The sequence below is a fragment of the Bos taurus genome, chromosome 7 (assembly GCF_002263795.3).
Source record: "Bos taurus isolate L1 Dominette 01449 registration number 42190680 breed Hereford chromosome 7, ARS-UCD2.0, whole genome shotgun sequence".
NCBI classification, from domain to species: domain Eukaryota; kingdom Metazoa; phylum Chordata; class Mammalia; order Artiodactyla; family Bovidae; genus Bos; species Bos taurus.
The window spans coordinates 80262912-80277430 of NC_037334.1; the positions used below are offsets into that span (position 1 = coordinate 80262912).

Genomic DNA, 14519 nt, shown 5'->3' on the forward strand with positions numbered 1-14519 from the left:
CAGTGAGAATGATCACCATCAAAAAGTCTACAAACAATAAATACTGAAGAGAGTGTGGAGAAAAGGGAACCTTCCTACACTGTTAATGGAAGGTAAATTAGTACCATCTCTATGGAGAAAAATGTAGAGATTCCTTTTAAAAACTAAAAACAAAACTACCATATGGCCCAGCAATCCCACTCCTGGGCATATATCTGGAGAAAACCATGATTCAAAAGGATATATGCCACCCTAGTGTTCACTGCAGTGCTGTTTACAATAGTCAAGACATGGAAGCAACCTAAATGTCCATTGACACAGGAGGAATGGATAAAGAAGATGTGGTACATATATATAATGGAATATTACTCAGTCATTTAAAAGAACAAAATAATGCCATTTGCTGCAACGTGGATGAGCCTGGAGATTATCATACTAATTGAAATGTCAGACAAAGAAAAATATCATATAATATTGCCTATATGTGGAATCTAACAAAATTATACAAATGAACTTATTTACAAATAAGTTCACAGACTTAGAAAACAAGCTTATGGTTACCAAAGGTGAAATGTAGGGGACAAATTTGGAGTCTGGAATTGATATATACACACCACTATATTTAAAATAGATAACCTACTGTACAGCACAAGAAGCACAAGCTGGAATCAAGATTGCCGGGAGAAATATCAATAACCCAGATATGCAGATGACACCACCCTTATGGCAGAAAGTGAAGAGGAACTAAAAAGCCTCTTGATGAAAGTGAAAGAGGAGAGTGAAAAAGTTGGCTTAAAGCTCAACATTCAGAAAACGAAGATCATGGCATCCGGTCCCATCACTTCATGGGAAATAGATGGGGAAACAGTGGAAACAGTGTCAGACTTTATTTTTGGGGGCTCCAAAATCACTGCAGATGGTGACTGCAGCCATGAAATTAAAAGACGCTTACTCCTTGGAAGGAAAGTTATGACCAACCTAGATAACATATTGAAAAGCAGAGACGTTACTTTGCCAACAAAGGTCCGTCTAGTCAAGGCTATGGTTTTTCCAGTGGTCATGTATGGATGCGAGAGTTGGACTGTGAAGAAGGCTGAGTGCCGAAGAATTGATGCTTTTGAACTGTGGTGTTGGAGAAGACTCTTGGGAGTCCCTTGGACTGCAAGGAGATCCAACCAGTTCATTCTAAAGGAGATCAGCCCTGGGATTTCTTTGGAAGGAATGATGCTGAAGCTGAAACTCCAGTACTTTGGGCACCTCGTGTGAAGAGTTGACTCATTGGAAAAGACACTGATGCTGGGAGGGACTGGCGGCAGGAGGAGAAGGGGACGACAGAGGATGAGATGGCTGGATGGATCACCGACTCGATGGATGTGAGTCTGAGTGAACTCCGGGAGATGGTGATGGACAGGGAGGCCTGGCGTGCTGCGATTCATGGGGTTGCAAAGCGTTGGACACGACTAAGTGACTGAACTGAACAAAAGCCATCTACATATTCAATGCAATTCATATTAAAATTCCAATGGCATTTTTTACAGAAGTAAAAAAACACTCCTAAAATTTGTATGGAACCACAAAAGACCCTGATGATCAAAGAAATCCTAAGAACTAAGAACAAAGCAAAAAGTATCACACTTTCTGGTTTCAAGCTCTAGTATTAAGTTATAGTCATCAAAACGTATGATACTGGCAAACAGACCAATAAAAAAGAATTGAGAGCCCAGAAATAAATTCAGGCATACGTGGTCAACTGTGTTTAACAAGGAGCCAAGAATACTTGATGGAGAAAAGAAAGTCTCTTTCATAAATTGTACTGTGAAAATTGGGTATTCGTGTGTAAAAGAATGAACTAGGCCCCTTAGACCACTCACAAATATTAACTTGAAATGGAGTAATAACTTAAATGAAACACTTGAAATTATAAAACTTCTAGAGGAAAAAAATAGGGAAAAAAATCCTTGACATGGGTCTTGATAATGATTTTTTTGGTATGACACCTAAAGCATACTCAACAAAATCAAAAATAAACATGTGAGAACACATCAACTATAAAGTTCTACACAGGAAAAAAAAAAAAAAAAAACAGCAAAGTGGAATAACTATAAAATGGGAAAAAAGTATTTGTAAACTATACATCTGATAGGGCTTCCCAGGTGGCAGAGTGGTAAAGAATCCACCTGCCAGTGCAGGAGGCACAAGAGACGCAGGTTTGATCCCTGGGTTGGAAAGATCCCCAGTATTCTTGTGCGGAAAACATCATGTATAGAGGAACCTAGCAGACTGCAGTCCATGGGGTTGCAAAGAGTTAGACATACCTGAGCAATTGAGATACATACATATATCTGATAAAGGGTTAACATCTAAACTATGTAAAGAACTCATACAATTCAATGGCAAAAATCCAATTAAAAATGGGCAAAGGACCTGAATAGACATTTTTACAAAGAAAATATATAGATGGCCAACAGGTGTGCTCAACATCTCAACAAGATGCTCAACATCACTGATCACTGAGTGAATGAAGTCACTCAGTCTTGTCCAACTCTTTGCGACCCCATGGACTATAGGAGCCTACCATGCTCCTCTGTCCATGGGATTTTCTAGGCAAGAGTACTGGAGTGGGTTGCCATTAATCACAAACACAATGAGACAGCATTTTACTCTTATTGGAATGGCCATCCTCAAAAGAGAAGAGATAATAAAAGTAGCAAAGATGTAGAAAAAAGGGAACTCTTACACTACTGGGATTGCAAATTGGCACAGACACTATGGAAAACAGTATGGAGGTTCCTCAAAAAGGCAAAAATAGAACTACTATACAATCCAGCAATTATACTTTTAGGAGTATGTCTGAAGGGAAAAGCCACTATGTCAAAGAGCTATCTGTATTCCCAGGTTTACAAACAGCATTATTTATAATAGCCAAGATATGGAAATATCCTAAGTGTCCACTGAAAGTAAACATATAAAGAATCTGTACATAGGTAGGTAGATGGAGACAGACAGACAACAGAATATTATGCAGTCATAAAAATGAAGAAATCCTGCCAGTAACAACAACATGGATGAACCTTGTGGGCATTGCACTAAGTGAAATAAGTCAGACAGAGAAAGATAAATACTACGTGATTTTACTTATAGTTAAAATATGTAAAACAAACAAAAAACCCCAAACTCATTGTAAAAAACAGATCAGATTTTTGGTTACCAGAGGCAGAGATGAGGGAAGTAGAATTAGAAGAAGGCGGTTAAAATGTACAAACTTCCAGTTTTAAGACAAATAAGTGCTATGAGTAATGACCATTATGACCATAATTCAACACTGTTGTATGATATGGAAAAGTTGTTAAAGGAAGGCATTACATAATGACAAGAGGGTATATTCAGCAAGAGGATATAGTGTTTACAAATATTTACGTACCCACTATAGGAGCACCTAAGTATATAAAGCAAATATTAACAGATCTAAAGGGAGAAATATACAGAAATATAGTAGGAGACAATATCCCACTTACATCAATGGGTAGATTGTCCAGACAGAAAATCAGTAAGGAAACAGTGGCCTTAAACAATAGATTTGGCCAAATAAACTTAACAGTTATATGTAGAGCATCCCATCCAAAAACAATGTAATACAATGTAATACACATTGTTCTCAAGTGCACATGGAACATTCCCCAGGACAGATCATACGTTAGGCCACAAAATAAGTTTTAACAAATGTATAAGACTAAAATCATATCAAGCATCCTTTCTGACCACAATGGTATGAAACTGGAAGTCAATTACAGAAGAAAACTAGAATATTCACAAATATGTGGAGATTAAACAACATGTTACAGATCAATCAATCACACCAAAGACATTCTCATACTGTTGCAAAAATTCTAGGCCCCACGCAACAGACTTCCTAACCTGGGCATCTGACAAAGGGACTGAGAAACTCCAGGGAATCTGACTTAGAAGGTCAGTGGGATCTGATTACAGATCTTTCACTGGACTAGGGAAACAGAATATCTTGGAGGGCACAAACAAAACTGTGTGTGCACCAGGATCCAGGAGAAAGGAGCAGTGACCCCACAAAAGACTGATCGAGACTTGCCTGTGAGTGTTTGAGAGTCAACAGTGGCCTGCCACGGGGTCAGGAGCACTGACAGCAACAGTCCTGGGAGGCATGGTGTGCTGGCATAAGTCCTCTTTGAGGAGATGACCATTACCTCTAACATAGTTTGGCCTCAGGACAGACTGCATTACCTGCCTCCTGAGAAACATGTATGCAAGTCAAGAAACAACAGAACTGGACATGGAACAGCAAACATCAAGGCTATATATTGTCACCCTGCTTATTTAACTTCTGTGCAGAGTACATCATGTGAAATACTGGGCTTGATGAAGCTTAAGCTGGAATCAAGATTTCCAGGAGAAATATCAGTAACCTCAGATATGCAGATGACACCACCCTAATAGCAGAAAGTGAAGAGGAACTAAAGAGACTCTTGATGAAAATGAAAGAGGAGAGCGAAAAAACTGGCTTATAACTCAACATTCAAAATATAAGATGATTATATCAGGCCCATCACTTCATGGCAAATAGATGGGAAAGACATGGAAACAGTAGCAGACTTTATTTTCTCAGACTCCAAAATCACTGCGGATGGTGACAACAGTCATGAAAGTAAAAGATGCTTGCTCCTTGGAAGAAAAGCTGTGACAAACCCAGACAGTGTATTAAAAAGCAGAGACATCACTTTGCCATCAAAGGTCTGTCTAGTCAAAGCTCTGGTTTTTCCATTTGTCATGTACAGGTCCATGTGAGAGTTGGACCATAAAGAAGGCTGAGTTCTGAAGAATTGATACTTTTGAACTGTGGTGCTGGAGAAGGCTTTTGAGAGTCCCTTGGACTGCAAGGAGATCCAACCAGTCCATCCTAAAGGAAATCAGTCCTGAATATTCAAAAAAAAGATTATAGTTACTGAGAACAGATTCGTGGTTGACAGTGGTAAGGGGTTGGGGTGCTCAAAATGAGGAAAGGGAGTCAAAAGATTCAAACTTCCACTTAAGTAATGGAGCTGTAATGTACAGCATGGTGTTTATGGTTAACACTGTATTGCATATTTGAAAGTTGCTAACTCTTGAGAGTCCCTTGGACTGCAAGGAGATCCAACCAATCCATTCTAAAGGAGATCAGTCCTGAGTGTTCATTGGAAGGACTGATGCTAAAGCTGAAACTCCAATACTGGCCACCTCATGCAAACAGTTGACTCATTGGAAAAGACCCTGATGCTTGGAGGGATTGGGGGCAGGAGGAGAAGGGGATGAGAGAGGATGAGATGGCTGGATGGCATCACCGACTCGATGGACATGAGTTGGAGTAAACTCCAGGGGTCGGTGATGGACAGGGAGGCCTGGCATGCTGCGATTCATGGGGTTGCAAAGAGTTGGACACAACTGAGCGACTGAACTGAATTGAACTGAACTGAAGAGTAAATCTTAGAAGTCCTCATCACAAGAAAAAGTATTTCACAACTGTGTACAGTGACCAATGTTAACTAGACTTACTGAGCTGACTGTTTTACAGTATGTACAATTGTACAATATTGAATTGTTCTGTTGTATACCTGAAACTAATAGAATACTGTATGTCAATTTGATCTTAACTTTAAAAATAAACATAAAAATCATTGATTTTAAAGGTGTGAAGAGAGTAAATCCTAAGACTTCTCCCTTTTTTTGTATCTCTGTGAGATGATGGATTTAACCTAATTTATTGTGGTAATCATTTCATAATATATGTAACTTAAATCACTGTGCTGTACACTTTAAACTTATACAATGAGGTATATCAGTTATCTCAATGAAGTGAAGTGAAGTGAGGACACTCAGTCATGTCTGACTCTTTGCGACTCCATGGACTGTAACCTACCAGGCTCCTCTATCCATGGGATTTTCCAGACAAGAATACTGGAGCGGGTTGCCATTTCCTTCTCCAGGGGATCTTCCCGACCCAGAGATCGAACCCAGGTCTCCTGCATTGCAGGCAGATGCTTTACTGTCTGAGCCACCAAGGAAGCCCAATTATCTCAATAAACGGGGGAAAATCCCAAATTAGCTCTATAATAAAATCCCATTCCCAGAATGAAATGAATTTGGGAATAAAATCCTACCCTGAATTATCAATGGCTAATGGTGTCGCAAAGAGTTGGACACGACTGAGCGACTGAACTAAACTGAACTGAATGATTAGCACCTATTACTTTTTTATGGTTGGTGTACCTGGGGCTCGTTAGCTTTTCAGTAACAGCAGCAAACCCAAATGGTAGCAGTCAGAGGTTTGGGAACCCTCTTCTGTGCTTGCCTACTATTCTGTTTTTTCTGCATTCTCAACACCTTCATACACTAATATAGTTGGTACTATGATAGTCATGCTTGCACATATGATTTACATGTTAGTATCCCCATGAATGCATGTTATAGCACTATACTTACATGCATGCACACACGATTATGGATATATGATTTGCCTGTTGGTCTCCCCCAGGTAACTGAAGTAGAGCCTTATGGCTCACCAAGTATTTTAGCCAGTAGTACTCATCAGAATCGCCCAGCTTGGATTCCCTGGGAGGCTGATTCAGCAGTGGTGGAGTCAGTGCAGTCGCCGTGCTTTGAGAGAGCATCCCGGATGGTTTAGAATCACACGTTTGATGGAGAGCCGCCCATGGGGTGGGGGTGTGGGGGACAGCAGTACAGCCTAGGGGTGGAGGTGGTGAGCTCAGGATTGGGATCCTGGCCCCAACACTTACTGTGTAAGCGTGAGCACAGCATTTTAACCATCTGTGCCTTGCATGTAACGTGGGGATAATAGTGCCTGCCTGTGAGTGTTGTGAGGATTAAACAAGAAAAACATGGGCAGTGCTGAGAACACACCAAGCCCATGGCAAAAAGTTCTCAGGGCATGTTGCTTTGTTGGTGGTGTCCCTCCTTGCATTCCAGAGCAGGCACCATGCTTGACATGGGCAGAGATGTAATGTTTAATCAATAATAAATGCCCTGGGGCTGTGTGATATTAGTGAAGAGAAACAAAGGGGAAGAGTAAGGAGAGGAATGGACGGATGACTGAGGAAATGGGAAATACATAGGTACAGGCGGCTTAGGAAATCCTGAAAATCCTTCCTGTTGCCATGTGTTTCACTCTGCCGAATAAAATGTTGACGGGGTCTTGAACTGAAATTCTTAGACAATAGGCTTAAGGATATTGGTGGCCTTCTGCTGCTCTTGTCCCAAGTGAAGCGACCCAGTGTGGCCACATTTCTGTTCCCAGAGGAAGTGATCTTTCTAACCCAAGCTTGTGGTTTGCTCTGGTTATGATAACTCTAATACCGTATCTTCAGCATCTTCAATGATTCTGACAGCATTAACTTTTGGACATGTTAGAAATATCCTGCCACACTCACTCCTTTTTTGGATTCCTCCAATTACTGCAGGTTTGATGATATGAATCTTCCACTTAAAGTTGGATTTCCTTAAAAGCCCAAGAACTCACACCTTTATTCTCTTTCCATGCTTTAGATAAATGTTCTATCTCACATGTTCTGTCCCCTTTGCTCTGGGATGATTTCATGAAAACAGCAATGGTTTGGGGAGTCAGGTAGTCCTGGGCTCAGATCCTGGCACTTCTCTAGTTATGTGAGCCCCCTCAAGCTTGGATGCTCATATATAAAACAATTTTTACCTATGTGTGAGAATAAAATGGAATCAAGTATGTAAAGTACTTAGCACAGTATCTGTCAAAGCATCAGGGACTTCTATCAGTTTAGATTAGCTTCAACTCCTGGTAACAGATTAGAAATAACAGGAGATTATACAAGATATAGACACTTTTTATGATCTAAAAGGAGTCTGAAAAGTGAAAGTGTTCATAACTCAGTCATGTCTGACTCTTTGTGACTCCATGGACTATAGTCTGCCAGGCTCCTCTGTCCATGGAATTCTCCAGGCAAGAATACTTGGAGTAGGTAGCCATTCCCTTCTCCTCAGTTCAGTTCAGTCGCTCAGTCATGTCTGACTCTTTGCAACCCCATGAATCGCAGCACGCCAGGCCCCCCTGTCCATCACCAACTCCCGGAGTTCACGCAAACTCACATCCATCGAGTCGGTGATGCCATCCAGCCATCTCATCCTCTGTCGTCCCCTTTTCCTCCTGCCCTCAATCCCTCCCAGCATCAGAGTCTTTTCCAATGAGTCAACTCTTCACATGAGGTGCCCAAAGTACTGGAGTTTCAGCTTTAGCATCATTCCTTCCAAAGAAATCCCAGGGCTGATCTCCTTCAGAATGGACTGGTTGGATCTCCTTGCTGGTACAGATGACCTAGGTCATCTTGAGGACACCTAGGTTGACAGGGATCTAGACTCTTTCTCTGGATGAGTCTTTGAGGTTTAACATCCTCAAAGTCACCTCATATTCACAAAGTGAATACTGGAGCGCCAGTGATCACATCCACATTCCACCTAAGGAAAGGAGGGAGGAAGAACAAAAGGGTGCTTGCTTCCTGGCTATGTCTGCTTTCTTCAAGGTCCCAGAAGACCCAGCCAACGACTACTACTCTACCCAAGTCGCAAGAAAGCTGTGAAATGTAGTTCTTTACCTGGGTAAAGTGCTGCTCCCCAGTATAACAGCCGTCTGTCATATTAGAATTATTCCTAGTGCCCCCACCAGAGCTGCAATGTGGAATCCTTCAAGGGCTGTGGCAATGCTCTACAGTCATTTGACACATCTCAGGACACTCAGTGCACATCCAATATAAACAGTGTGGGAAATAGTAGAGCTGGTTGGTTAACTGGTCTAAGTCTAAAGACCTAAGTCCCAGACTAACCTACCACGTCACTGCTGCATGACCTTGGGCAAGTGTATAACCTCTGTTCAAGGCTTAGTTTCCTCAGTTGTGAGCATCAGCTCTGACAGTGGATGTAAATTGCCCAAGATAATGCCTATATAGACTGGCTCTGAACATGTGTCAGAGTTAGTATTACCATCATTATTATTGTTAAGTGCTATTGAATTATTACTATAAGGTAGGGAGGTACCAGACATCTTTCACATCCTTTCCTTCTGCATGTTTATACCTTCTCTTGCCTTCAGCAGTCACCCCGGGGATGTGCACATTTGTAGTCAATTATGTTGAAAGAGCCTGGGCTGAGTTGGCCTCATTCCCTTCAATTCCAGGCATCCACTCCAGGCTAGCTGAATCTCTAGAGTCCCTCTCATGTCCCCATACCCAGAGTGTAGTCTCTCAGCTCTGCCTTCGGAGAGAGGCTCTCTTCTCTAAACAGATCAACTGCTAAATAAATATTAAATTATATCTGGATTGTTCTTTTCAAATCTAAGTGAATCAGTTCTTCCCTTTGTTGGCATTCCCCAGCCCTATTGCTATCATCCCATTGGTGTCTTGCATCCTTGGCAATGGCGAGATTTTTCTCTAGGTGGGAGAATTAAAGGATATCGCGTAGGAATAAGGCTTTGTATTCCCAGATCGTGGTAAAACATGGATTTCTAAGAGCTCCTCCTCACCTTCCTGGGTACCTTTTAAGATTTTGGAACAAATCTTGGCACCTGCTCTCAAAAATCATTAGCTACCCATTAGTTGATGACGTGCCCAAAAAGCGTTTTAAGTGTGTAAATATACAAATTCTCCTGCTTGCCAAGATGGCCAGGCAGGACAGTCAGAACCCTGGGATCCAGGGCTATTGTAGATGGCCATGTAATTTCACCATTTATGTGGTCTACATGATGGCACCCCTGAGCTGTGCAGTGTACAGCCTATATAACTGTTCATGGTGGCCATGCCCAGATCAGTCATTTCCAGCCATAAGCAGCCTTGTTCCTGTATTCTAGTGAATACAACAAAAATTACCATTTCCTGTGTGTACTATGATGTAAAGGCTTTTAGGAAGCACTTCCCTAAATAACTTCAAGAGTATTTCTTCCTGTAAAGCACACACATACCCTGGCCACACCCTCCATAGCAACCTGAGCTAACATGCCCCGTGATGTCTTTCAAAGCAGGCACATTGTGTTTCCCTAGGTCCATGGAAGAAATCTCTTGTCCATTGACTATGACCGGAATATTCGGACAGAGAAGATCTATGATGATCACCGGAAGTTCACCCTGAGGATCATTTATGACCAAGTGGGCCGCCCCTTCCTCTGGCTCCCCAGCAGCGGGCTGGCGGCCGTGAATGTCTCCTATTTCTTCAATGGGCGCTTGGCCGGCCTTCAGCGTGGGGCCATGAGCGAGAGGACGGACATCGATAAGCAGGGCCGGATCGTGTCCCGCATGTTTGCCGACGGGAAGGTGTGGAGCTATTCCTACCTTGACAAGGTGGGTGGACATGCTGCCCTTGCTCAGCTGGGGCTGTCTCTCTCATTCACACTGCTCTTTTTAAGCTGACCTGATACACTTTGCCATAAGACATTTTAACATCTTTACTTTGACACTACCAGGGCTCCCATGTACTCCCACCACCCTCTGGGAGGGAGGAAATCCCAAGGAAAATGTTATTCATAGCCCAGCACTACTACCATCAACAGGAAAAAAAAAAAAAACCTGCTAGACACTCGGTAATAGCGAAAAGAATAGATTGTCTGATTTTATTCCCCCAGAAAAGTGCTGTTGAAGTGGACAGAATCATGTCACTAGCAGCACAGTTCATCATTCCTTATGAATTGGAAATGCAGTGATTCATTTCTGCCATGCCTGGAATTAAGCCATCAGGGTAGGGAACTCTGCCCAAAACTCCAGCACACGGAGCAGCCCCCTCCTACTTGGCTTGTTGGCTGAAGCAGTCAACAGATTCTTGCTACATAATTCCCTGTGTCTGAAAGTGCCAGACTCAGGTTTCCGTGTTAGAAAAGGTCAGGTTGGAGCAGCAGTAAAAAAGAAGTCCCTTCTGGGAGCGGGGGACAAGACTTTTAAAGACTGCCTTGGTCATCTATCATTAGACAGGGGCTTGCTCAGCCTGGACCTCTCACCTGGACTCACCTCCACACAAGCCCATTTCCATTTCTTCCCTTCTTGCCTCCTGATGACAGTGGTCACTTGCAGACAGAGCTGTTACCTCTTCTGTAAGAGGGGCTTCTGTCTATTTGGTCCCTCCTCAATACTGTTCTCATTAGGACAGAAGATATCAGAATGAATGGTCAATCAGGGAAGGCAAGAATCTCCCCATGGCTTCAAGTTGGAGGTCATTTTTTCCCCCAAAGAATCAATGATTCCAGGTTATTTAATCTTTCCAGGGGCTTCTAAACGAAGGATGTGCTTTATGGTGAGACTTAGTAGGGGGTGCCCCCAAACATAGTATGTGCATCATACCTGCCCCCTGCCGGGCCAGCAGCAGTCATTTCTCACCAGTCTCAGGATGTCTTGTCATTGAGCCTGGAGGCGAACCCAGTGCCTCTCATCTCAGTCCTTCAAACCCTTACAACTCAGACTATGGTCCAGGCAACACCAGCATCACTGGGATGTTCCCAAAGTAGATTCACAGGCCACCTCCCCACTGCCCTCTCACACTGAACAATATAATCAGAATCTGTCTTTTCACCAGATCCCTGGGTATTTTACACATACATTAAAGTTTGGGGAACATTCCTCTAGCGGCCATGATCCATAGAGTAGCATGCCCCATGACATCAATTCACCCTAAATCTCTAATCTAAATCTCCCCATCCTTCACAGATTTTGAATTGCCATCCAGGACATGGAATAAATTCCGTCCATTTGAGCACTGGGTCCTAAATGGCTAACTCACGTGTTCCCTTCCCCTTTCCTCCTCCAGTCCATGGTGCTCCTGCTACAGAGTCAGCGTCAGTACATATTTGAGTACGACTCCTCTGAGCGCCTCCACGCTGTCACCATGCCCAGCGTCGCCCGGCACAGCATGTCCACCCACACCTCCATTGGCTACATCCGCAACACCTATAACCCGCCTGAAAGCAACGCTTCCGTCATCTTTGACTACAGTGATGATGGCCGCATCCTAAAGACATCCTTTTTGGGCACTGGACGCCAGGTATTCTACAAGTATGGGAAACTCTCCAAGCTATCGGAGATTGTCTATGACAGCACTGCCATCACTTTCGGATATGATGAGACCACCGGCGTCTTAAAAATGGTCAACCTCCAAAGTGGGGGCTTCTCTTGCACCATCAGGTACCGAAAGATCGGCCCACTTGTGGACAAGCAGATCTACAGGTTCTCCGAGGAAGGCATGGTCAACGCTAGGTTTGAATACACCTATCACGACAACAGCTTCCGGATCGCAAGCATCAAGCCTGTCATAAGTGAGACTCCCCTTCCCGTTGACCTCTACCGCTATGATGAGATTTCCGGCAAAGTGGAGCACTTTGGCAAGTTCGGGGTCATCTACTATGACATCAACCAGATCATCACCACGGCCGTGATGACCCTCAGCAAACACTTTGACACCCATGGGCGGATCAAGGAAGTCCAATACGAGATGTTCCGGTCCCTCATGTACTGGATGACGGTGCAGTATGACAGCATGGGCAGGGTGATCAAGAGGGAGCTGAAACTGGGGCCCTACGCCAACACCACTAAGTACACCTACGACTATGATGGGGATGGGCAGCTCCAGAGTGTGGCCGTCAATGACCGCCCCACCTGGCGCTACAGCTACGACCTCAACGGGAACCTCCACTTGCTGAACCCAGGGAACAGTGTGCGCCTCATGCCCTTGCGCTACGACCTCCGGGATCGGATAACCAGGCTTGGCGACGTGCAGTACAAAATTGACGACGATGGCTATCTGTGCCAGCGAGGGGCTGACATCTTTGAGTACAACTCCAAGGGCCTCCTAACGAGGGCTTATAACAAGGCCAGTGGCTGGAGCGTCCAATACCGCTATGATGGCGTGGGGCGGCGGGCTTCCTACAAGACCAACCTGGGCCACCACCTGCAGTATTTCTACTCTGACCTCCACAACCCGACTCGCATCACCCATGTCTACAATCACTCCAACTCAGAGATAACCTCGCTCTACTATGACCTCCAGGGGCACCTCTTTGCCATGGAGAGCAGCAGTGGAGAGGAGTACTACGTTGCCTCGGATAACACGGGGACGCCCCTGGCTGTGTTCAGCATCAATGGTCTCATGATCAAGCAGCTGCAGTACACCGCCTATGGGGAGATTTATTACGACTCCAACCCTGACTTCCAGATGGTCATTGGCTTCCACGGGGGACTCTACGATCCCCTCACCAAGCTGGTCCACTTCACACAGCGTGATTATGACGTGCTGGCGGGACGGTGGACCTCTCCAGACTACACCATGTGGAAAAATGTGGGCAAGGAGCCGGCCCCCTTTAACCTGTACATGTTCAAGAGCAACAATCCTCTCAGCAATGAGCTGGACTTGAAGAACTATGTGACAGGTAAGGACCTGGCCACCTCAGTTGGGCAGTGGCTCCCTGTGGGGTGGTTGTCCTAGTAGACTATCAGGGACTTTGAAACAAGGTCTTATGTCTGATGCTAGGAGAATCCTGGAGGGCTGTGTACACTGCCAGTACAGGATTGAGGACAGTCAAGCAATCACAGTACAGAGCAGTCCTTAGCTCTATTTGAAGAGAAGTGTGAAAATGTTAGTCACTCAGTCGTGTCTGACTCTCTGGACTCCATGAACTCTAGCCTGCCAGGCTCCTCTATCCATGGAGTTCTCCAGGCAAGAATACTGGAGTAGGTTGTCATTCCCTTCTCCAGGGCCATCTTCCCTGGAATTAAAAGTCCCATGCTCTACCAACTGAGCTAGCCAGGCAGCTCTGTTTGAAGATGTCCTGGCTATTTTCAAGTCCTTTCCATTGAAATAACTTTTATAAGAGCCCTCTCTAACTCAAAAGAGGAAAGCAACCTTATGAAGGAGGAAAGGATGAGACCCTAATCTCAGAAATACCTGGTTCAAATTCTTTTATTTATAAGTCAAAGGACCTTGGGCTGGTTGTCCAGTATCTCTGAGCTGTAGTATCCTCCTCTGCAAAAGGGCACTAACAAAATCATCTCACAGAGTGATCGTAAGAAGGAAATGAACTTATGTATGTAAAGTTCAGTGCCTGGCACTTAGAGGACGTTCACGAAAGGGTATCTGCTTGTGTTATTAACATCACCATTACTAGTGAAGCAACGGAACAGCGTGGGTATTGAGATGTCTGTGACCCAGCTCCTGACCTTATGATGAGGCTGGTGAGAAACAAATACAAATAAGCAGTGATAATGGAAAATGGGATTAAGTCCATGCTACCATATAGGTGTTTGTCCAGGTATTTATTCAACAAGCGTTTTTAAGGCACCAACATGCTTCATTCTGGGGTTCAGTTCAGTCACTCAGTCATGTCCGACTCCTTGTGACCCCATGGACTGCAGCACGCCAGGCTTCCCTGTCCATCACCAACTCCCGGAGCTTACTCAAACTCATGTCCATCGAGTTGGTGATGCCTACTGGGGATGCAATGGAAACAAGGCAGACACTTCTCTCAA

At 44.1% G+C, this 14519-nt stretch overlaps 1 protein-coding gene and 1 long non-coding RNA gene across 4 annotated transcripts in view; one reads left to right on the top strand and one right to left on the bottom strand.

Annotated features, from left to right (window-relative positions):
* The window catches only part of TENM2 (teneurin transmembrane protein 2), a 762206-nt gene that overhangs the window by 722796 nt on the left and 24891 nt on the right, over positions 1 to 14519 (top strand). For all 3 annotated transcript variants that reach the window (XM_059888816.1, XM_059888817.1, XM_024995296.2), the window contains 2 exons: positions 10059 to 10355; positions 11809 to 13423. In XM_059888816.1, the coding sequence (XP_059744799.1) occupies positions 10059 to 10355; positions 11809 to 13423 (1912 nt within the window). The remainder of the gene's footprint in view (positions 1 to 10058; positions 10356 to 11808; positions 13424 to 14519) is intronic.
* LOC101909274 (uncharacterized) overlaps positions 1 to 14519 on the bottom strand; it is a 57224-nt gene that overhangs the window by 11709 nt on the left and 30996 nt on the right. The gene's annotated exons all lie outside the window — the stretch shown is intronic.